Genomic DNA, 25,985 nt, shown 5'->3' on the forward strand with positions numbered 1-25,985 from the left:
GAGGAAAATGGGAGGATAGAGAAAATGTCGACTGTAATGATGGTGGCATGAAGATAGGGTTAGATATGCGCAGATTTCCAAACCAAAAGGGGCTTGTGTGTTTTCAAATCACCAAACCACAAGGGAGTAGAGTGCAATTAACCCAATAGCTAATTGCCTATTGGAGTTGGGAAACAAGGCTTTGATTAAATGGAACTTATTGGCTGCCATTGTAATGTACACACCATCACCCACCCTCACCTACAAGGCTACAACCATCAAATAATAGTAGCTTCTTTCAAAGGATTTTCAAATTATTTACAAAACAAAATCACAACCACAAGTTGTCATTCTTAACTGTGAGCAATTCTATGGATCTTCCACCAAAATTATTAAACATATCTTCCACCAAATTTATTAAACATAAAAAATTCTCACCATGAGGAAAATATGATACAATAATTGTATAAACATCATCAGCTAATCAGTCAATCCAAGATGCACCCAACACCTTAGCCATGAAGCTAAATCGGTCTGCAGCTTCATCAATCTGTAGCAAAGGAGACAGACTGTTTAGAAACAGGATGGATGTAAAAAATATTTTGCAAATAGATGAATTGGTAATATGTTTTGAATTGGTAAAAGTAACTTGAAATTATTATTTTTTTTAATTTTTTTTTCTCATTATTTTGCTCAATATCTATCAAAATATGAATAATTTTAGTTACCAAGAAATTTGAACTATAATTTTACCCAAAAGGTGGAATGTGCGGTGTAAATTTAAAGTTAAAAGTGTTGTTGAGCCATAAAATGAATCTTCGTTCACATGTTTAGTTCTGGAAATTTTTTGAGTATGTAGCAAAATAGATGACATTAATATAATGCTTACCATTTTTTGAGTTGGACGTCCCGCTCCATGTCCAGCCTTGCACTCAATGCGGCCAACGATTGGGTTTTTCTGTGGGCTCTTTTCCAAGCTTGTGCACAAAACATATTGCATGGTCTGAAAAAATGCAAAAAATCACTTTCAACAAGTAGGCAAAATCAAAATAACATTCAGGAAAAATTGCATACACTTTGGATCAAGCTGCCCACCAAAGGCCTAGATTTCAAAAAATTACACATAATACCACATAAAGTACTTGTTGGAAAAGATAAAATGTTCGAAAGGGCTGGAGATGAATGCACCTTCAAAAGGGCTGGAGATGACATTAATATAATGCTTATCATGTTTTTCTATTACCATGCAAATAGAACACACTACTCAGTTCAGACATTACGTCTGAATTCCAAAACCTGAGTAGTGTGTTCTATTTGCATGGTAATAAGGAAAACATAATGGTAGTGTTTGGTTTGTGTTTAGAATTATAATTTGAGTGTGAAATTATATTTTGAGTTGGTGAGTTTTGAAATTATAATTAAAAAAGAGAATTTGTTTGGTTATGAGTTTTAAAAAGAGTTTTGAATTGAGTGTTGAATTTTTAAAATGAGTGTTAAGTTTGTGAAAAGTTATTTGATTATGAGTTTTAAAAAGAGTTTTCAAATTTCATTCAAAAATTTATAACTCATAACTAAACACACAACTTAAAACTCTATTAAAAATTTTATTCGAAGCTCATAACCAAATTCTTTTTAAAATTCAATTCAAAAAAATAATTATTGACAAAAATAATTTTTTATTTAAAAAATTCAAAAATTTTGGAAAACATTTTTTATTTAAAATATTAAAAAAATATTATTCATTTTTTATTTTTTAAAATTTATTGTGACAAATTAATTATTATTTCAAGATTTTTTTGTTAATTTTAAATAAATGTCCAAATAATTTGTCATTTCGGTCTCAAAAAAATATTTTCTATATATAAAAAATATCAAAAACAAATATAAATTTTTTTTTTCCAGATAACAGGTGCTAATTGCTAAAAAAAAAAAAAAAAAAAAAAAATTGTTCCGGTCAACCGGCCAGACGTCCGGGTAAACCCAAAAATTAAAAAATTGTCTAGGCGGACGACCGGATAGACCAAAAAATCAAAAACTCTCTGATTACCGAACATGTTTTCAAAAGAGTACTGCTATTAGCACCTCATAATTTATTTTAGACCCCCCAATTTTTAGTTTTTTTTAAATTACAATAATAGCCTTAAAAATAAAATTACTACAAAGGACAACATTGATTTTGGGATACTCCATCTCACAATTAAACTTACACACCTATTACATAATGAATTAGGATTTAAGAGAGTACCCACCTCCATCACCAACCATCCATCTTCCCCAAATCCCACCTTTAAAACTTACCCACCATCAAAACTTTGAAAATCCTTTGGCGGCAATATTCCGGTTGTAACGGTGGCAACCATTTGATTACCTACACTTCTCCGACAATGACAATGAGTGAAATTTTTTCTGACAATCACAACTCCACAAGACGAGAGGAGTATAACAATAAAAATTTAGAGGAGATTCATAGTTTTGATATTGTTCTTAGCTTAGAGGAGATTGGTCTTTGTAAGGGTAAGTTTCTTGAACATAATAGCAAAAATAATAAAATCTGTTCGTTATTTTTTCGGGATTGAACTTCCGAACATACGACGGAAATTCGGGAACACAGGCCCGAACATTGTTTGTTTGTTTAGAAATGGATAACCGAACATTATTCATACGTTTGGACTTGTTTTACTGATCACATTTTGAAATATAATTTGTCTTGTTATTTATTTCAGGATGATGGTGAGTTAACTGTTAAATTCTTAACATTCACAGAAATTTTATTTTTTCAAGTTCGGGAATACAGGCTTGAACATTATTTATTTGTTCGGGAACACATTTCCGAACATAACTTATTTGTTCGGGAATACAGGTCCGAGTATGAAAGAAACTCGCCATTTTTGGGTACACTACAACTCTGTTTTGTTTATGGCTCTCCTTCAATTCTCACCACACAGAGAAGAAAGGTAGGATATGTTATGGTAGAAACAGGAGCACATCAAAAGGCTATACCATGTTAAATAAGAGCAATTGATCAACAAGTCAGCATATCAGATGGCCAAACGAGATTAAAAACAAAAAATAAAGATCTCTCTCTCTTTGTAATGGTTAGTCAAAAGGCTATACCATGTTGTACCTTATATGAACATAGACAGCATTCTTCTTCTTCTTATTTTTTTCTTCTTTTTCTTCGTCTTCTTCTTCGTGGGTTTTGAAAGGGATGCAATTTTTCTTCTTCTTAGTGGGTTTTGTTAAGATTTTTTGGAAGGGAGGTTTTTTTGGGGGGTGTGGGGCGTGTTCATTCAATGGGTGAAATATTTAAAGATAATTTTAGTATTATTTGGGAAGAGAAAAGAAATTTTAAGGGTTTTATAAGTGGGGGTCCAAAGAAATGGGGGGTCCAAAATAATTCATGGGGTGTTAATAACACCATTCTTTCAAATGTGTTTTGAAATTGATTTGGAATCATCATTTGAAAACTATAAGCAAATAGAAGATTAATAACAAGTGTAAAATCATGATTTGAATTACAAACCAAACACAGCCGAAGATTTTCAAACATCCGGCTTTAAATCAAAGATGACTCCACTGTCTAGCATTCTATTCAACTCCTATCAAGATCTACGTCATACACCTAGGATCTGAATGCAATTATTCACATGATTTATTAATCTCTCTCTTTTTCATATTTCTTAAAATTCGGCCAAATATAAATAGAATAATGCACATGAATAACATCCATTTCATAATTTCATTTAATAGAATTTAATATTCAGGACATTTATCCACGCCCTAGTTAGCTGTTAAATTATATGAGAATTTAAAAAAGTGAAAAGTAATAGTTAGGGGATAAATTATAAAAATATAGTTCCTAAGATAAGTAGCGCAAAAAAAGCAACAAAAAAATGCTTAATGTGCACTTTTATCATTTGTACCAAAAATAAAACTTCAATTTATATTATTCCAATTTCCCTTGTAGTAAAAGTCCATCTTTCCTTATTTTCACAATGAGAAGTGATTGAGACCCCTCAATCACCAACCCCACGACCTCCACACACATGTGGAGGTTGGTGATTGGAGGAGGAGAAAAAAAAAAAAAAAAAATTGGCCAGAGGGGGTCGTGGGGGTCACCGTTGGGGGGGTCCGAATCATTTTTGTTTCACAATACTACTAGATTTTTTCTTGTTGAATGTAGGTTCTATGATAGAGTTTTTACATATGCTTCACTGGAACTCAATATAGACAATTCCTAAAGCATATAATTTTTGTAGATATAAATATAGAACTTTATTCAGTTATTTCCACACAATATAATTTAATAAAATCAATTCAATGATACAACCTCACACAGATCTAACCTAGATGGTCCTTGTTGGAATATGTGAATCCTGTATATTGTGTGAATCTGGTATATTGTGTGATTACGGGATTTTAGGCATATTTCCTTATATTTGATTTTATTGTTATTCTACCTTCCTAAATTGTAACCTCCTCAATTCAGTATATATATACAAGGCTAATCATATATTGTGATTAAGCCATTCAATTTATTATCTTCTTATGTCCTGACAAGAAGGTGGATAAATATTATAACATTATAGGTGAACCTCATTGACAAAACTTGAGCAAGAAACTAGACAATTCAATCTTCAGATGCAGGGCAAATCAAAGCAAATAACATAGGAAGTAAAACATAATTGTGGCAATTAAAGACTCACCGCTAATAACTTTAACGAGTGTAATGGCACAACCCGATCATCATGATCAGCTGTCAGTAACATGGTAGCTGGGTACCAAGAAAACTGATCAGAGGATTGTTCCCATGGTCTCCTAACATTATGCAGTGGCGAGTACCTGAAGAGACATTTTAACAATGGCAAAGAGTCAAAATGATAAAATAGTTACCCAACTACCCGTCTGCTGAAAACTTCTGAGCAATGAAAAGCTAAAAGAAAAAGCAACCCAGCTCAAAAATCAAACGAGAACTGACTACTTGCTAACTGATGATGGATAAACAAGCACGACAAATTGGTCTATGATTTTCCATTAACTTCAGTGAAAGTTGAACCAATAAATAACAGTCATTAAGAGCCACACACACTATGACACAGAACTAAATGAGTTTACTCAAGACTTGCCAAAAAAAACAAAAAAAAAACAGTTACTTAAATAATACATATAACATATTTTTCATTTAACAAAGTATGCAAGTCATCTGCATTTTAGTTTTCCTAAAATGTAATTTGAAAGTTGGAAATGAGCAATAATTTGTGATTAAGAGGTGAACGCCAAACAATAACAGAAGTAAATAACTTACTCGAGATTAATTAACATATTTTACATCAAACAGAAAAAATACTCCATCTAAAAAATTATAATTTCAAAGTAGGAACATTATACAGGCAGATAATTCAATGAAAATAAATTCACTCACTTGATAAGCCAATGGAACTCTTCCTCCTCCTCTGAGCAGCCAAAGTCACATGTCCATCTATGACCTAGAAAAGAAACCTAAAAATCAACAAGTGATACTAAAATAAATCAACCAAGTGAACCCACTGATTGCTGGCTGACCTATAGTGAATTTGTGAAATCTAAGCATATCCATAACACCAACATGAGCAAGAGCACAGCCAAAAAGATCAGGCCTCTGTAACCACAAAATTTTACGATTTAGTTTATAGACACGATGCATTATGACAAATGAATAAACCCAAAAAATGCCTCCAAGAAAATGAATCAACACTGCTATACCTGATTAATGCAAGCCCCAATAAGAAGCCCACCGTTGCTTCCACCTTCAATACACAATTTTTTGGGTTGAGTATAACGAGAAGATACAAGGTATTCAGCCGCAGAAATGAAGTCATCAAAGCAGTTCTGCTTGTTTGCAAGGGAACCAGCCTTATGCCATCCTTCTCCATACTCTCCACCGCCACGAATGTTTGCTAAGCAGAAAATAACACCTAAATGTTTTGTGAGCACAATACGACTGACACTGAAATATGGTGTAATACTAATGTTAAATCCACCATATGCATATAACAAACAAGGATGCGATCCATCCAGAGGAATATTCTTTGTAGCCACTATGAACATCGGTATCTTGGTTCCATCTTTACTAGTAAAAAAAACCTGGAAATGAAAACCCAATCAAGAAAAAGAACAAAACTGTTGCAACATGTCACCTCAATAAAATAAAAAAATCCAAACAAAAAATAAAAACTATTTTATAAAAAATATCCTACTGCTAAATGTTTAATGGAAGTGCTTACCTGATTAACATCGAATGCTGTACGATCAAATCCAGGAACAACAATTTCTCGAAATATCTTCATATCTGGAACACCAGTGTCCAAGTTGCATTGATATATAATCCCTGGGGTAAGGAAGCTAGAAAACCCAATAAAAAGCGTGCTGTCTTCACGCCTTGCACGAATCTCGGAAACTGTGCCTATGTCAATTGGTAAACGGTGTAGAAGGGACCCTGTTTTCAAGTCTCTCAATTGCAGAACATACTTCACATCACTCAAATAACTCACTACAACTTGATTGACATTAACAGCAACAGCCGATTGAAGCACGTCCTTTTCATCCTCTTCAAGGACATCAAACCAAGCAGTTGGTTCCTTGAGATCTACTCGGACTAACTTGTATTTTGGAGCATCCTTATTAGTCCGAAAGGTAAAGAGGGTATTGTCATTTGCAATAGCATCATACTCTGCATCAAAATTGTCGATAAGCTTAACAAAGGGAAGTAGGTCCTTTCCTCCCCTGTGATGTTCAAGCCCATTAACAAGTGCAGATATGTCATAGTAATAAACTTTATTAACTGGTTTGCAACTCTCCGTAATGGTCAGAAGAAGATACTGCACAAAGTAAATATCCAACCAAAAATATCTATCAATGCTACAAATCATTTGAATGAACCAAACTAATTAGGGAATATTGCTTTCTATTCATACAAGTTGCATACATAGATTTAGTTGAAATACATAAATATATATATCAAGAATTTTCCAAGAGGCCATATTAAATCAAGAAATTTCCATCGAAAATTATACCAAAAAAATTGCTAAATACAATATAAATATCCAATACCATCGTATGCACGGTCATAAATGAAAATTCTTCAACATCAAAGTCAAAAGGAATATAAAAAGACTTTATGAAACTCATGTTAACATATTAGATGCAACAATTAATAGATGAATGCCGTCTCTAAAGGGAATCCATTGTTAGGATCAAACACACCCAGAAAATAATCTCACACACACAGAACATAGAAATGAGAATTTTTCACTAAAATGGAGCAAAATATAAAACAGAGGAGGAGATAAACTCTCACTCAACTCACAACTCTCTCTCTCAAATTTCTGATACAATACATCATCTCCCTCCCATCTCTATTTATATACAAAGAGAGTGAGAGAGAGATACCAACCCACTAAAAATTTCTATCCTCTTTAATGGTGAATGGTGAAAATCAACAAAGACAACGGGAAGAGAAGAAAGAGCTGATCTTCTAGATGCCCAACTCAAACCTCCTTCTCTGGAGGTGGAAGTCTTCTCACGCCATCTTCTTTGACTCTCTCCTTTGCATGCATGGGGTTGGAACTAACAATTCTCCCCCTCCATACCCACATGCATAACTGACTTCTCACTTGAAGTCCATCCCGGCAATGTCTCTGCAAATTTCGAGTTTGTCTCTCGAGACCACCTTTGTAAGCATGTCGGCTGGATTCTTATCTGTGTGGATCTTGATGAGTTCCAATAACTGCTTGTCCATCACTTCGCGTATCCAATGATACCGAACATCAATGTGCTTCGTGCGAGAATGGTACATTGAATTCTTGCTCAGGTCTATGGCACTCTGGCTATCACAATGTACCGTGAACTTTTCTTGCTTTAATCCCAACTCTTGGAGAAACCGCTTCAACCACAATATCTCTTTTCTAGCTTCCGCTACGGCAATATACTCTGCCTCGATTGTGGATAAAGCAACACACTTCTGCAGCTTGGATTGCCAAGACACAGCTCGCCCTGCGAAAGTGAACAGAAATCCTGATGTAGATTTTCTACCATCAAGATCTCCCGCCATATCTGAATCAGTATAGCCTTCCAAGACTGGTTTAGCTCCTCGAAAGCATAAACACATTTTAGATGTACCCTTAACGTATCTCAGAATCCACTTGACTGCTTCCCAATGCTCTGTTCCTAGACTGGAAAGGAATTTGCTTACTACTCCAACAGCATGAGCAATATCTGGTTGGGTAGACACCATTGCATACATTAAACTCCCCACGGCGGATGAGTAAGGAATAGCCTCCATCTCTTCTCTTTCTTTTGTAAAGGAGGGACAAGAACTCTTGCTTAGCTTGAAATGATTAGCCAACGAAGTACTGACTAGCTTGGCATTTTTCATGTTGAACTTCTCAATTACCTGTTCAACGTACTTCTCCTGTGATAGCCACAACTTCTTGGCTTTCTTGTCACACATAATTGTCATGCCCAAAATTTGCTGTGCAGGGCCAAGGTCCTTCATGTCAAAGGACTGTGATAACTCCTTTTTCAGTGATCTGATTGCTGTGGCATCCTGTCCAACGATTAGCATGTCATCAACATAGAGCAGGAGTATGATGAAGTTTCCATTGGGAAATTTCCTGACATAAACACACTGGTCTGCAGCAGTTCTCTTGTACTCATGACCAACCATGAATGAGTCAAACTTCTTGTACCATTGTCTCGACGCTCGTTTGAGGCCGTAGAGACTCTTCTTCAATCTGCGGACTAAGTTTTCTTTCCCTTTGACTTCAAAACCTTCTGGCTGCTCTATATAAATTTCTTCCTTCAGATCACCATGGAGAAATGCCGTCTTCACATCCATCTGTTCAAGTTCTAAATTCAAATTGGCAGCTAGTCCCAAAACTACTCGAATGGACGTCTTTTTCACAACGGGCGAGAAGATTTCATCAATATCAATACATTTCTTCTGCCCAAAACCTTTGACAACCAATCGAGCCTTATACTTGACTAGGTTTCCGCTGCCATCTTTCTTCAACTTGAACACCCATTTGTTCTGCAATGCTTTTCGACCCTGGGGAAGTTTCACCAAATCATAAGTCTAATTTTTCTGCAAGGACTGCATCTCTTCATGCATAGCTTGCTGCCAACAACTCTTCTCCTTATGATTCTGAGCTTCTTGAAAACTTTCTGGCTCGCCCTCATCAGTAAGCAAAATATACTCAGAAGCAGGGTATTTGGATGACGGCTTAGACTCTCTTGTTGATCTTCGTAACTGTGAACCAACAGTCTCTGGTGGAGGGGGTTGTGGCTCCCCCTGCTCAACACCCTCTGCCTTTGGATTTTCTTCTTCTAGAAATTCATCCTGCAACTCTACATCACTGGCTACATGCTGCGATAACTCTTCTTCATCAGTGGCATGCTGTGATGGTGCAGGGTTTGGAATAATTTCTGAAACATCATCAACTTTGGATTTGGCTGGTTGCCCAAAGTCTTCTAAGGTCTAGCCTTCTTGAAACACCACACCTCAGCTTCGAATGACCTTCTTGTTTTTCGGATCCCACAATCTGTATCCAAATTCTTCATCTCCATAGCCAATAAAGATGCATGGAGTGGCTTTGTCATCCAGCTTCTGCCTGTGCTCCTTGGATACATATGCAAATGCTTTGCATCCAAACACTCTCAAGTGAGAGTAGGAAATCTCCCTTCCAGACCATACTTCTTCCGGAATCTGAAAATTCAGTGGAACGGATGGCGATCTGTTAATCAGATAGCAAGCAACACGAACAGCTTCTCTCCAAAATGGCTTTGACAGCTTTGCCATTTCGAGCATACATCTAACCTTTTCCACAATGGTCCGGTTCATTCTCTCGGCTACACCATTGTGTTGTGGGGTTCCAGGAACAGTCTTCTCATGCCAAATACTACGAGTAGCACAGTAGGCTTCAAACTCCTTTGACGTGTACTCGCCTCCATTATCTGTTCAGAGACATTTCAACTTCTTTCCGGTCTCCCTTTCCACCATAGCATGGAATGTCTGAAAATGCTGGAACACCTTAGCTTTGGTCTTTAGGACATAAACCCATACCTTTCGTGATGCATCATCAATAAACGTTAGGAAGTATTTTCTACCACCCAAAGATTCCACTTCTATGGGACCGCAAACATCAGAGTATACTCTGCTTAACAACTCTGATTGTCTTCTGGATGATGAATGGAAAGCGACTCTATGATGCTTCCCAAATAAGCAGTTGTCACAAGGATTCAATTTCGCATCTTTGGCAAAGGGAATAAGAGACTTCTTTGCCAAAATCTGCAACCCTTTCTCAGTTATGTGACCCAGCCTTTTGTGCCACAAATTTGGTGATGCCTCATCTTCTGCTGCATTGAGGCTGTTTGAATTCACCTCCACATGAGTCTTGTACAGCGTGCCAATTGCCTGTCCTCTGGCTACCACCAGAGATCCCCTTTTCAACTTCCATATGCCTTTGCCGAAGTAGTTCTCATAGCTTTGTCGATCTAAGGCAATCCCTGAGATAAGATTCAGGCGTAAATCGGGAACATGCCTGACATCTTTCAACACCATCGTGCACCCAACTTTGGTTTGGATGCGAACATCACTGATTGCCACAATCTTCGAAAAACTGGAGTTACCCATCTTTACTGTACCAAAATCTCCAGCTTGGTACGTACCGAAGAACTTCTTCTGGGATGTAGCGTGGTAGGAAGCTGCTGTATCTACCACCCACTCGGTGTCGTTGTCTGACATATGGAGGCATTCTTCTTCTTTAATAGAGAATAATGCAAATCCTCTGAGATAGTAACTGCAGTGTTCCCATCTTCAGTCTTTGGCTGTCTAGTGCCTTGTTTTTGTTCTCCCTTTAAGGCATAGCAATATTTCTTTATGTGACCCTCTAGGCCACAATGGTAACACTTGAACCTTGGCCGGCTCGTACTTTCTCTGGATTTCCCTCTGTCTTGAGATCTTTCTCTGCTGTGTCCTCTACTTTTGCTTCTTCCCATGCCTCTGCCTCTGTCTCTGCCTTTATTTTCTGTGACGAGGGCATGGGATTGGTCTCCACCCATCTCTTTTTTTCTTGCCTCTTCACTAAATAAAGAATCTGTAATCATGCTCATGGTCAGTTTCCCTTTTGGGACAGAGTTGCTGAGGGACACTACCAACGTCTCCCTACTGTCTGGCAAAGAACTGAGCAGCAGTAGGGCCTGCATCTCATCATCTAACTCCATTTTGACAGTTGCCAGTTGGTTCACCAGATTTTGAAACTCACTGGTGTGTTCAGCAACAGAGATACCGCCTTTTAACTTCAAATTCACAAGTCTTTTCATCAGGAGGGCTTTGTTCCGAGCAGTCTTCGACTGGCACATGCCTTCTAACTTCGTCCAGAGAGCATAGGCATCAGTCTCTTGGGCAACATGGTGGAAGACACTGTGATTGATCCATTGTCTGATCTGGCCAATGGTCTTTCGGTTCTTCTGCTTCCAGTCTTCATCTTTTTCCGTTGCTGGTTTAACTCCATTAATCTCAATGGAGTCAAACAAATCTTGGCAGTACAAGACATCTTCCATTCTGGGCTTCCAAATGGCATAATTGGAAGCATTCGGCTTGATCATGGATCCTGAAGTTGATGTTGATTCCTCCATCATGCAGAAAGTGATCTTTGTCTGAAAAACAGGCTTTGCTGTGGAGTCTGGACTGGTCAAATTAGGCTGAAAAGCACTTCGGATTGCCAAAAGAAAGACCGCAAATTTTTGAAAATTGATTTGCAAAATCTGACCGTATGGATGTGTCTGGAATATTCCAAATTGTTGGAAAGCACTATTGGATCGCCCAAATCGGACCTCAAATGCCTCAGATCACGCCAAAACAAGTTGAACGGTTCAGATCGGTGACTTCTGGAGCGCCTGAGCAGCACCAGATTATTTCTCCGGTTCGGTTGGTGTCAGGCTGATGTTATCGGCTCAGTCAACAGCTGGTCAACTATTTCGGTCAACGCAACTTGGCTTGGTCAACTCGGCTTATCGGCTTGGCTCCAGCTGGGCTTGGTGGCTGAGACGACGTCAGCTGCCGTCGGTGTGACGTCAGCGATCGGCGGTGGATGACGTCAGCACCTGGAAGGACGGAGAAGACGCGTGCGGCGAGTATAGCGCGTTGCGGTGCGTGATCACGGCGTCAAATGGCACGTGGAAACGCCTGACGGCTCCTCCGGTGTCATTTTTCGACTCGGTTTTTACCACCTTGCTCGTCTTGTCAAGGGCTTTTAGGTGATGTGATAAAAAGTGAATTTCGACCACTTTGATTTCTGGATAATTTTTGAGAACACGCTCTGTTTTTCGAAAACGCACAAAACCGGGCTCTGATACCACTTTGTTAGGATCAAACACACCCAGAAAATATTCTCACACACACTGAGAACACAATATTTATGTGGTTCGGCCCAATGCCTACATCCACGGACAGAAATGAGAATTTTTCACTAAAATGGAGCAAAATACAAAACAGAGGAGATAAACTCTCACTCAACTCATAGCTCTCTCTCTCTCTCTCAAATTTCTGATACAATACATCATCTGCTTCCCATCTCTATTTATACACAGAGAGTGAGAGAGAGATACCAACCCACCAAAAATTTCTATCCTCTTTAATGGTGAATGGTGAAAATCAACAAAGACAACAACGGGAAGAGATGAAAGAGCTGATCTTCCAGATGCCCAGCTCAAACCTCCTTCTCTGGAGGTGGAAGTCTTCTCACGCCATCTTTGACTCTCTCCTTTGCATGCATGGGGTTGGAACTAACATCCATTTCTTATCCTAAATAGTAACAGTTAACTTTCCAAAATTTTGTCAATATTATTTTAACCTGCAAAGGATATTACAACAGTAATTGGGTTGCCAAAAAAATGCTCTTGTGAAAAGAAGCATTATGATAATAAACACGCCACATCACAAGATACTCTCCTTTCTGTACAGTGAATCTTTATGCATGCTTGTAGAAACCTTGCCTATAGGCCAGCAAAAATTTGTTGGTCTCCCCCACAACGTCCTTGCATTTAAACATGCAATTCCAGTGGCAAGAACACTCCCTCATCATAGTGACCTTTTATCTTCTTTTTGAAAAATGAATTTACAAATTGTTTATAGACCTTACTATGCTTCATTCTTAGTCTAGTTAGATTTCATGCAGTTGAAAAAACAAAGTGCTCCCTAGGTTCATGCTTGATACTCCCTCAACCATTTGATGAGCTATATTATCCACGGCAACAAGATTCCTATGATCTGCTCATCAAGAATAATATTACCACTGTACAGAAAATTTAGTATATCTTAACTTTTTAGTGAATATGCAATAACAGTCAATGCATAACAAAGAAACCAAAATCTTTCGAGTAATTGACTCCATCGTACTTTGTCACCTGTCATTGGACCCTCTCACTGGCAGAAAATCAGATCTCTTTCGAAAGGAGAGAGACAGACCAGAAAATGATTAGTGATCTGTCCTCTTTGTAATGGCAATGATGTCACTCGGCTAATTTAGGCTTAAAAGAACTACTCCATCATGTGTACCTTTTTCCATTCATAAATGGAAAATGCTAACTTACTAAAAAATTGTACATACTTATCTTACAAACTGATGCGGCAAGCAGTAATAGAACTTTGGGATTTGAAATGGACCCAGTAAAATAATATGCTAGAAGCCACATCAGTTTGTATAAAAAGTTTGTGAATTTTGTTTGCTTGTTTTGTGAATTTGTATTTTATATTTATTTTATTTTCTATCTTTCTTAAGGGTAGTTTAGTCTTCCTCTTGTAATTAGGGTATTAGGGTTTTGTTAGTTTAGTATATATATATATATATTGTATTTATTCCCTTTGATTATTCACTTCAATATAAAGATTATTACGTTTGTTATCATGGTATTAGAGCTAGGTTACAACAGTAGACTTAGCACGTTGATAGAGCTTTCTCTTGTTTGTCGTCTTCTCCTTTTGCATACGTCCTTCGTAGGTGTTCTCTTCTCACATACGATCTGCGAACCCTTCTGGCGCATCTGTTCTAGGCATCACAACTTTTGTTGTAGCCATCTCGACTTTCGCAGCTCTCATGCAAAGGTCTTCCAGCCACCTGTGAATCTTTCGTGTTGTTTTTCTCTAGCCATCGTAACCTTTATAGTGTGTTTGGTTGGAGGATTTGGGGAGGGATTTGGAAAGGGAAAGGGAAAAGGTGTGTGAAACTATGTGAAATATAAGCATGATTTATTCACATTTCACCTACCTTTTCCATTTCCCTTTCCAAATCCCTCTCCAAATCCCCCAACCAAACACAGCATTAAGCGAGTGGTTCCAGCCCTTCGCAACTTGCAGCTCTTAAGCAAGTCCTCTTCAGCCACTTTCAACTCATCTTGATCAGTCAGGTTGCTGTGGGGTATCAGTCGAACCTCTTGCTTTTGCATTTTCTCTAGCACCACAACCTCTGTTTTGCCTTCTCTCTGGTTTGATCAACTCTTTGTTCATTATTTGGTTGTTTTGCATTGCTGGATACTTTGATTTGCTTAATATTAGTGCATAATATTTTTCTTTGGGCTGATTAATGTTTTGAGTATCATTTGGGCTGATTGATATTGCATATTGTTTGGGTTGATTGCTATTGTCAGTACTGTTGTTCTTCAATTATTTTGCGAATATGTCTGATGATAAGTTCCACAATTCAATTAACATTAAGTTGGATGGGTCCAACTATTCATATTGGCCATATGTTATGAAGAATATTGTAGTAGGCAAGGGCATGTCGGGCTATGTTAGTGGTGTTACAAGATGACCTAATGAAATTAAAGAAACAGAGGGCGTAGTTGCCAAATAGGATAAAGAGAATGCTCAGATTCTCACTTGGTTTCATAATGTTGTGGAACTCACCATTGGTCAGAATTTTTCTAAATATGACACAGTTTAGAAAGTTTGGGATTATTTGAGGACTATGTATCTGGAATCCAATTCTGCCACAGAGAGAGATAAGTTAGTTTAAGAATTCTATAACATGATGACATCTTAGTGCGATCAATTGACCCTCATGGAACTTTCGAAGCTCCAAGCACTTGACAGCTATGTGAGATATTGGGAGAAACAATGGCTTGTCCAGTTTCTTATGGCTCTTCGGGGATCAGTTTGAGCCTCTTAGGTGGGATATTTTGCATCGTTCTTCTTTGCCTTCTGTTGATGGAGTTGTTTGAGAGCTTATTGTAGAAGAAACACGGTTTAAGGTCTCACATGTTTCCTCCCCTTCTTAGTTTGTCTTTTCTACATCTCTCTTGCCAACTCCTGCTGCTTCTCATTTGATTCAAGTTACTGGGAAACCTCAGCCTAGGGTTTCCATGAATGAGTGTAGTTTTTGCCATTAGAAGAGTCACTGGAAGCATGCTTGTCTTAAGCTTTTGCAGCCCAAAAGTCATTGCCCTCCTTATGCATCATCCTCATCTCATCAGCAACCACCTCGTTATGCTACTCCCGCTGCCCATGCTACTCCTGTGTCTGATCCTATGTAGTCTATGTTTGAGTAGTTCAAGTATTTCATGGTGGCCAATCCGAATCTCTCATCTCAAGCCTCTGTTATGACTACCATTCAGTCAGGTTTGCCTAATTCATCCTCCTCAAGTAGTGTATCCACTTCGTGGATTTTTTATTTTGGTTGTTTGCATCATATGACTCCTATTGCATCTCTTCTTAGTAATTGTGTCTCTCCCTCTTCTCCTATCAATATTGCCATAGCTAATGGTTCTTCTATGAGTGTTCAATCTATTGGTTTCATTTCCTCTCCTCATTTATCTATTTCTCATCTCTTTTATGTGCCTCATCTCTCTATCAGTCTTATCTCTATTAGTTAATTATCTGATTTTGATTTTGATGTAGTTTTCTCTTCTTCTCATTATGTTGTGCAGGATGAGTATCCAAGAGGCAGATTGGGATCGGCGTAGAGTTGGCGAACTATATATTTTGGAAAGCTAGCATGTTCCTCTAGATGTGTCTTCTACTGCTTTATCTTCTTTTTGATTTAGGTCATTTGCTGAGTGACCGTTTGAAGTTGTCTTCTATTTTTGATATTTCTGAGTGTAGTGGTTGTAAATTGGCTAAAATGTTCTCTCTTCCTTTTAATAAAAGTAATTTTATTTCTTCTCCTCCTTTTCACTTGGTTCACACTGATGTTTAGGGACCTTCCCTTATCATTACAAAAGGGGGTTCCACATATTATGTGTCTTTTATTGATGATTACAGTAGGTTTATATGGGTATATTTGATGACATGCAAATATGATTTTTACAAAATATATTCCAACTTTTACTCAATGATTCGCACTCAATTTTCAATCACCATTAAAATTCTTCGTTCTGATTTGGAAGGGTGAGTATTATTTGTCTGAGTTTACTGAGTTTCTAGCTGCTAATGGTAACCATTCATCAGTCCTCATGTTTTGACATTGTCGCGCAAAATGGTTGCGCTGAATGCAAACATTAACATCTTCTTGATACAACTCGCTCTTTGTTGCGTTCGTCTTCTATCCTTTTTATGTTTGGGGGAAAAGCTGTGCTCATTGCTGCATATTTTCTTAATCAGATGCTTACTCCTCTTCTCTCAGGTTCATCTTCGTATGAGCATTTTCTTGGTACTATTCCCAATTACTCCATTCTTTGTGTTTTCGGTTGTGCATGTTTTGTTCTCCTTTCCAAACGGGATTGCTCTAAGCTTAGTTCTCGTTGTGTCCTATGCATGTTTTTAGGGTATGACATTAATTAGAAAGGTTATCGGTGTGATCCTGTCACCAAAAAGCTTTGTGTGTCTAGGCATGTCACATTTTTAGAAAAACTACCCTATTACACTATTCCTACTCCACCTGTCCCCATTGCCAAGAATGAATTGGTTCATATTGATCCATTTTCTTTTGATGTTCTTCCCGATGAGTTTGTTTTTGATCTTAAGGTATCTACTTTGTCTCCTACTAGCCCACCTGATTCCTCCCCAGCTCCTATTGCCCTTGCTCATCTTCTTGTTTATAAGCGTCACAAACCCTTCCAAGCCCTCATGCTACTAGTTCTACCGCTTCTCCTACTAGCTCTATAGATCTCGCTCCTCCTGCACATCGCTTTCCAAAGTGAGACCGACATCCACCAGACAAATTTGGTTTTGGTAATACATGTTTCTCTCCTTCCTATCAGTCTTTTTTTTCTTGTCTTCATAGAGCCCAGGTCCTACAAGGAAGCCTGTCATGATCCGAATTGGATTTTTGCCATGAATGACGAGTTAATTGCTTTGGCTAAGACTCAGACTGGGATTTGGTTCCGTTATCTGTTGGCAAGAATATTGTGGGATGTAAATGGGTCTATAAGGTCAAAACTCTTTTTGATGGTTCTTTAGAAAGGTACAAAGCTCGTTTGGTTGCCCAGGAATTTTCTCAAGAATACGTGATTGATTACGACAAGACTTTTGCTTCCATTGCCAAGATGACTACTGTTTGCACTCATATCTCTGATGCTGTAGCGCATTAATGGCCTTTGTTTCAGTTAGATGTTAAGAATGTTTTTCTTAATGGGCATATTGCTGAAGAAGTGTATATGCGTCCTCCACCTAGTCTCTCTCACCTTCCCGATGTAGTTTGTCAACTTCGTCGTGTTCTCTATAGTCTCAAGCAGTCTCCTCATGCTTGGTATGAGCGCTTTCATTGCCTATAGTGGCCTGGTTAAAATCGACCCTTTTATACCCTTTGGTTTTGAATCATGTATCTTCTAGTGGTGGTGTTGTTTGTTTTAGTCTTACGTTATTGTTTGGGAGTTGAGAATTGGTTTGTTGGTTATGTTCTGATCAGGTTGGGCTTAGAATTCTAAGGAGAGTTGGCTGTTTATTCTTGGGTTTGCTGGAGTGGTCCTTTGTTTCTCCCAGAATCTATGTTTGCAAGCTGAATTTTTGGGAGTGGGCCATTCTTCACTCGAGCAGTGAAGTATGAGTGGGTCATACTTCAAGCAGGCCCATCAAAGCTCCTAATCTGATAACATCAAAGAAAATAGGAAACTGATACTTGCAATGAAAAAAATTTATCTGAACAATTTATCTACCATTTATTATAGTAAAAACAAAACTAGAATCGCAATTTCTACAGCTTCTAGCTGAAAAATTGTTATGTGACAATCAAAGAGTAATTTAACCAGTTCTCTCACCCAGTAATAACAATCAAAGCCTTATTTTTGTGTATAGCAACAGTAAAACTTAGCAAAATCACACACACAATTACGTATAATTTCTCCAAATAAGCAAAATTGAAAAAGGAAATAGACTCCTCAGTAATGAGGTTGCACATGTTTGACTTTTCATGTTGATAATAGGGTGAATTATACTAACAGTCTCTGTAATTTGGGACTTGTATCATTTTAGCCATTGAATTTTTTATTGTGATACATTTGATCCTGAATTTTGAATTTTGTTTCAAATAAAGACAATTGAAGATATCATTGCTCAATTTCAAGGGCAAAGTCGTCAATTTGATAAAATATAAACTAATTTGACAAAAATAAATGTCAAAAAAATATTTTTAAATTTTTAAAAATAATTTCTACCCACCAAATTGATAAATCTATTAGACATTTATTTATTTATAATTTTTACCAAATTAATTTTTATTACATGATCATCATCCAAACACATAATAATGTATAAAAAATTTATCAATTTTACATAATTTTATCTTTAGTGAGTAGAAATAATTTTTAAAAATTAAAAAATATTTTTTTGATATTTATTTTTGTCAAAATAGTTTATATTTTATCAAATTGACAACTTTGCCCTTGAAATTGAGAAATAAAAAATAATTTGGTAAAATAAATAAATAAATGTTTAAAAGATTTATCAATTTTACATAATTTTATCTTTAGTGGGTAGAAATAATTTTTAAAAATTTAAAAATATTTTTTTGACATTTTTTTTGGTCAAATTAATTTATATTTTATCAAATTGACGACTTTATCTTTAAAATTAAGCAATGATATCTTTAATTATCCTTATTTGGAACAAGATTTAAAATTTAGGATTAAATGTGTTACAATTGAAAACTCAGGGACCAAAATGACACATGCCCAAACTATAGGAATCGTTAGTGTAATTCGCCCTTCATAATATAATCAGTTAAACATTTTCAAAAAATAAATTGAAAATAAATCCAATAAATAGGGTAAATCGCTTTACCAATGATTTTCTATAGGGGTAGAGTGGGATTTGTAAATAGACAGACTCATATATGCACAAGAAAAAAGGAATGCATTAAGACTACCACCCCCTCACTTAAGCATTTCACACTAATAGGACAAAAGCAGCAGCAAAAAAATGAAAAGAAGTTAGGAAGTGCTTCCTACTGAACTATACAAACTACAAAGTAGTACAGGTAGAAAGCTTGTTACCTTTCCATCATCTGTTACACAATGGCAAAATTTGTGCTTTGGATTTTCAGGATCTCTCCAACATAAAATATCTTCAGATTGATTAGTACCCAAGAAATGATAGTAAACCTCCTGGTTCAAGTTAGCACTGGTCTCAGTCCCAGCATCCAAATTTTCACTCTCCCTACAAACAAAGACAAAAAAATTTACCATCATTACCATGATATAGATTCACAATTCCCCCAATATTATTTATTTTGTGAATTCTATCTTCAAAGGCAGAATTTTCCAGATCTACTGCCGTCGTCATTAATTTTTGTTAGCCAATTTGGACAATGTTATTCCTTTATCCTTTCCTCATAAACTCTTTTTCACGGGTCAGAATTGCTACAACTACATGTGATAATTTGGAAAATCAATTCAAAGTAGTATTCTGAATATCAGCTCCCCCCCCCCCCCCCAAACATTTGAAAATTAAAATTTTCAAAATATCACCAAAAAAGGAAAAAAAAAAGTAAAAAAGAAAGGGCCATACCCCAGGCTCATCTACTCCAAATTCTTCACATATTAGTGACAAAATTGAAACTACAAAATGTCCAAGTGAATATTACAAGCCATGGCTGCTGTTTTACTTACTTGGGAGCTGGGTATCGGCTATAGAAAAAACCTTTGCTATCATGGGTCCAGCTAGCACATGAAAACTTAACCTGCAACAAAATGGACAAAAATAAAAACACACCGTTTACCAAATAAGATATGCATATATATAGAGAGAAAAAAAAAGATTTTTTTTTTTCAAACTATGCAATATATTTGCTATCGATGGTCTTTTTCAATTCATATTAAAAGGCTAACGAATGTTTTAGTACTCACCCATGACACAATATCAGGCTCGATTGTCTTATTTTCAATTTGCATAACTTTGATAGTGATCCAATCACTTCCACTTGAGCTAAGTCCATATGCCAAGTACTTAGCATCTTGGCTAACAGCACAAATTCTCATTGAAACCGTTCCATCCTTGCTAAGTCCATTCGGATCAAACAAAACCTCTGGTTCTCCATCCAAACTATCCTGAAATGCAATTCAAGAAAGCAAAGAAAAGAAACAGGAATCAATGAATCTGTAAACCAAATTTTAGGCCTCTTATGAAATAAAATCTCACAATATTGTCCACACAGTTGTCAAAATAATGAATACTACTCAATTCAAATAAAATGAAGAGTGAAGATAAGATTGAAGTGATAAAAGATATGGCACTTTATTGTCCAAGATCGAAATAAATTTCGTAAGTTGTAGCTTATATCTTCTACATCAAATATTCAGGTTAAAATTAGAAAGTTGTAACTAGAGAGTAACATAACAGAATTTTCAATTTCTATTTTTCACTAGTCCCATCACCAATATAGAAGAAGGATTAAAAAAAAAAAGAAAGATATATTTTTTTTCCTTATAAAAAAAACATATAATCATCACATAGCAAACTCTCAGCTAAATATGTTTCTGAACATTAATAACTACATAATGGGCAAACTACATTTTGCACTTCTGCGCACTTTACACTAAATTCTATTTTGATCCCTACACATGAAATCATGACAATTAATCTCCTCACTTATGGTCAAATTTCACTTTGGTCACTCCACATGAAATCGTAACAGTTAACCCCTTGCACTTCTGGTCAAATATCACTTTGATCCCTACATAAGTGTCAATGTCCCATTTCTGTTACTCTATTGTTTAAATCTTTAACAGAATGTAGTCATGTGATAGAAATATGACCACGAAATGAGGATAAGAAAGAAAAATCATTTTCATTTTCCACCAAGACACTCTTTGTCCTATGTGATAAGCACGTGAGAGTTATATAATACAATATACGTGTGTGTGTGTGTGTGTGTTGAAAATTGGAACGAAGTTGCAAGAAAATAGATTTTTTTAAATGAAAAAATGTCGCAGAGAAAGGAAGAGGAATAGACATAATGTGTAACTGTGGAAAATTGAGTTTTGTGATTCCAATTTATGCAAAACTCTAATTCATCTCTTTAATTGTTCACAATCTGCGTTTTGTTTTAACCTATTATAGTTTGAAATTGATGTAAATTTTGGGACAAAAATGTGTATAAGCAAAAAATGATGGTGGTTTTTCTTTGTTATCTTCATTTCGTAGTCATATGCTTGTCACATTACTAATTTATGTTAAAGAATCGTACAGCGGAGTAACAAAAAGGAAACATTGTCACTTGACCAGAAATGTAAGGAGTTGACTGTCACGATTTCACGTGTAGGGGTTAAAATGAGATTTGGTGCAAAATACAAGGGTGCAAAGTGTAATTTACCAAAGAGTGTTGCCATTTGCACCTCACTTATTATTTTGGACCCCCCATTTTTTTGATTTTTTATTACAATAATAATCTCAAATGAAATTACTAAAGAGGACATCAATCATTTTGGGACACTGCATCTCAATATTAAACCCATACATCCACTAAATCATAAGGTAGGATTTATGAGAGTATCCATCTCCATCACCTCCATGCATTACAAAACTCTCAAAACCTATCTGCCCTCAAAACCTTGAGAACCCTTCGGCGGCGATATTTCGACGGCAACAGTGACAATGTTAGTAACCATTCAATTATACATACTTCTTTAGCAATGGCAATGAGTGAAATTTTTTTCGACAGTCACAATTCCATGAGACAAGTAGAGAATAACAATGTAAGTTCAGAGGATGTTCATAGCTTGGATGGCATACGCAGCCTAGAGGAGGTTGGCCTTATAATGCTAAGTTTCTTCAAAAACTCGAATTTTTTTTTGGATGAAAATGGTTTTTTTTTTTTTTTTTTCCTTCAGTATTAAACTCCCAAACATACAACAAAAAAATGACAATACATGGCCAAACATGGGTTATTAGTTCAACAACGAGTAACCAAACATTATTCATATGTTTGGAAGTTCAATTCTGAACATAATATTTGATGCATAATTTTGGGGTTTTGGTTTTCAAGTAGTGGTGTATTTCAAGATTGGGCCATCGCATTCACAAGGAATGATTGAAAGATTCATATCAGGAAAGAATGACCAAAGAGGGTAAAGAGATTGAAACAAAAATTCAATGTAGTGCAAATAATTTTTGTCTAATAATTTTTGTAAAAAAATAATTAAAAAATTAAATAAATACACAAGAATAAAAAAAATGTATTGAATTTTTATAATTTTTTTGATAAATATTATATTTTAAGTGTATTTATATTAGGTATATCTTAAAATTAAAAAAATTATTTTTAATATTAAAAAATTTAATAAAAATAAAAAATATATAAAAAAAATGAATCCTAAATTATGAAACAAAACAAACTAATTAGGATTGCATTTGTAATTCGATGGTGCTACATGCATCAATCAATTAGTGCACTAACTAGTGTACCGACACTACTTATCACATTAACATTATTATTATTATTGACTCCACTCATTAATCACATTATAAATATCAAAAATTTCTTAAATTATGTCACACCATAGTACACTAACTGGTGCATATAAAGATTATTTTTTGTAATTTACCTAGTAAATTTTTTGATAATATATTGGGTACGATGATTGCACAAACCTGCATGAAGAGGACACTTTGGGGTTGAAGACCAGAGTTATGGAAGTAAAAGTACTTTTTCCCTCTCCTGAACGGCGCACAATAGCGCGGGTGATCGAAGAGCTTCGTAATCTTCTCTCGAAGCTTTTCCCTCGCATCACACTTCTCCAGCACTGATTCTGTCAATTTCACCTGCTTTTCTACAAAATCTTTTACCTCCTCAGCGTCGGGATTCTCAAGCCTACCCAAAGACAATCAATCCACAATTTAAGAGAAATATTAAAAGTGTAACTAAATTTTTTTATCAAATATCTTATATTCTAAGATTCACATGTACATAATATGATTTCATACCTATATATGAGATATTTGTTAAAAAATTAATTAAACTTTTAAAATTTTTAGCATTACTCAAAATTTAAATACACTCTTATTTTTAGTCTGTTTAAACGGAAAACATTTTTAACAAAATATTTTTTGATAAAATGAAAGTAAAAATGCTAAAAATTTTAAAAATTTTATCAAAAGTTCTATCAAATGTTTCACACGACTGTGAGACTCATACGAGACTTACATTGTATGGACTCCACATAAAACCCACGTTTCACACGACTGTGAGACTCATACGAGACTTACATTGTATGGACTCCACATAAAACCCACGTGTCACACGTATAAGACATTATTTAATAAAATTTTTAGAATTGCTAGCATTACTCAAATCAAAATTCAACCGTGATGAGTTTTCCAACTTGTTCCAAATTTGATATTTTCTCTCTAAACAAATGGGTGTCGTGCAAACTGAAAATTTCAATCATACAATAATAAAATAATCAATTAAAAAATAAACACGAAAACAAAATAAATAAATAAATTACAGTATGTACCTAGTTCGGCCAAATAATTATGATCACGGAAACTCTAATATATATACATATATATAAATTTTGGTAAATTAGTAATAAGTTGTAATAGTTAAATTTAATTATCATCAAGTTTTATTGAAAATAAATTATAATAAAATCGTTGTCAAAAATAATTTTTTGTGACAATTTTTTATATATGTTACTAAAATTTAACAATTGGTGATTTTTTTTTTTGTCACGAAATATATAGTTAGTAATGTTTTTCTGTGATGAAATTTTCAAACTATCACTAAAAGTAAAAAATTAGTGACTTTTTTTTTGACAATTTTTTAAAACTGTTGTTTAAACTTTTAATTAGTAACATTTTTTATGACAAGATTTTTAAATTGTTGTTGAAAATTAATAATTAGTGATTTTTTTTTTTTTTAGTGTTGATGGAAAACTAATTAATTATCATAGTACCTATTGGATAATAAGTGTTTTTTTTTTTTTTTTTTAACACTCTAAAAACTCATTCGAAAATAACAATAAAACATTGCTATTCAGACCTAAAAATTAGATTCATTTTCTTAACTTAATAATGTATATAGAAAATAAGTCTAAAAAATAGTTTTATTTCATTTATAACGACATATACAATCAAATATTGAAGCCGAACCCACAAAGGGTCAAGTTGAATCTCGGTTGGACCCTTTACGTGGACAGCAAGCCTTGGCCCTCCACGTAAAACGCTCTTGACAATAATTGGAACGTATGGTTACAAAACTAGGGATGAGAAAACAATTGAAAATCTGCAAATTGGTCCAATCAAGTCCAAATTCTACCATTTGGTTTGATTCTCACAATACACAATTTAATCTTATGATTAAAAATAAGTAAATTATACTTAATGGTTTGATCTGTAATTTTATAATTATAGAACCATATGAAAGTGAACCAAACCAGTTAAGTATATATATAATTTATTATCCACTGTAAACACTTAAGTACCGTATTAATATCTTATTTATATATATAATGAATTGTTAATCCTCTACTCTTCCAAACTTGTTCTTGTGTAATAATAAAACTAATTCTAAAAAATTATCTAGACAATTATTATTTATAAAATAATGACATATTGCTTGTGAGCAATATTTTGTGATTATTTTATAAATGATAAGGTATTTAAAAATCATAATTCTAAACCAAATCGAACCGCGTTGTATTGGTTTGGTTTAGATTCAAGATATTTTATTTGCTTATAAATTTTTTGAAACGGTTGGTGTAGGTGGTGATTTGATCTTGGTTTGGCTCTAAACCCAACCGTGCTCGAGAAAAGTTAGAGATCTTGAAATTTTTTTCATGAAAATGATTATGAAAGATTTATGATCCTTGGATTACCTGATTAGTGTGTGGTGCTTTATTCTAAGTATAATCCAAGAATCACAAAATTTTTATGATTATTTTCATGAAAAGTTTTTCATACCTAACAAATATAATAAGGTTCGATTTGATTTCGATATTTCAATACCATCGATAGGGATCGGAGATGAGAACGCCATGATAATCGTCGACAACGGACTCGTCTCTGCGAGCGAAAGGGTACTGCAAAGGCTCGTCTTCCAGGGCACAGAGAGAACCCATTTTTGAATACAGAGAGACGTTGGAGATAAGTGTTGAGTTTCCAAGGAGAGAGATAGTTTTGTGGTTCGTTGCTTGTTAGCTTTTTATAAGAGTAGTTGTACAGAGAAGATAATGGCGTGGGCCTAACCCAAGGGGTTCGCCTTGTGGGAAGGCTTTGGTTTTAGGATATGCTCTCTCTAAGGTTGCGAGATTGAAATTTCTTAGGTTATGTTTGTTTGAAAGTATTCAATTATGGGATAAGATTAATAATTTATCTAGACTAATAGTCTGTTGTTTAATTCAAATTTTTTTATACCGGACTATGAATCTCAAATCTATGGGATTATTCTATCCCATGGGGGTGGAACGCAATACTCATCTCATGTGGATTAGGTAGTGAAATTATATTTTTAACCATCTATTATTTAATATCTTTTTAAAAATAAAATTTATTTATTAAATTATTTATACTTTATTAAATTATTTATACTTAATAAATT

The 25,985-nt window shown here is 35.2% G+C and overlaps 1 protein-coding gene across 9 annotated transcripts; it reads right to left on the reverse strand.

Moving 5' to 3' along the window:
- Positions 1–257: 257 nt before the first annotated feature.
- Positions 258–25,718, reverse strand: LOC114267877 (uncharacterized). Of its 9 annotated transcripts, none has more exons than XR_014332002.1 (13): positions 25,394–25,700; positions 23,036–23,255; positions 20,293–20,488; positions 20,056–20,126; positions 19,441–19,603; positions 6,243–6,836; positions 5,722–6,102; positions 5,542–5,617; positions 5,402–5,465; positions 4,686–4,821; positions 2,229–2,347; positions 869–982; positions 258–529 (listed from the first exon to the last, which is right to left on the reverse strand). XR_014332002.1 is itself a non-coding variant. In XM_082873389.1 (13 exons), exons 1-12 carry the CDS (start codon positions 25,504–25,506, stop codon positions 912–914), a joined length of 2,160 nt encoding a protein of 719 aa, XP_082729515.1. In that variant the 5' UTR covers positions 25,507–25,700; the 3' UTR covers positions 258–529; positions 869–911. The 9 variants fall into 9 exon arrangements, 5 of the variants coding, with proteins under 5 accessions (XP_082729515.1, XP_082729514.1, XP_082729516.1 ...); XR_014332000.1 differs by having other exon boundaries at positions 20,293–20,493; XR_014332001.1 differs by having other exon boundaries at positions 2,229–2,352; positions 20,293–20,493.
- Positions 25,719–25,985: the final 267 nt, after the last annotated feature.

This window comes from Camellia sinensis, chromosome 6 (genome assembly GCF_055761805.1).
Source record: "Camellia sinensis isolate YWXY chromosome 6, ASM5576180v1, whole genome shotgun sequence".
Classification (NCBI taxonomy): domain Eukaryota; kingdom Viridiplantae; phylum Streptophyta; class Magnoliopsida; order Ericales; family Theaceae; genus Camellia; species Camellia sinensis.

What these genes read in the sequence shown, in the direction of transcription:
- LOC114267877 (XM_082873388.1), bottom strand. Translation starts at nt 25,506, where the DNA reads ATGGGTTCTCTCTGTGCCCTGGAAGACGAGCCTTTGCAGTACCCTTTC. An exon ending in AGCCTGATATTGTGTCATGG is followed by an intron (nt 20,127 to 20,292) that starts GTGAGTACTAAA and finishes ATTTTGTTGCAG; the next exon opens with GTTAAGTTTTCATGTGCTAG. An exon ending in ATTTCACAAATTCACTATAG is followed by an intron (nt 5,466 to 5,541) that starts GTCAGCCAGCAA and finishes TTTCTTTTCTAG; the next exon opens with GTCATAGATGGACATGTGAC.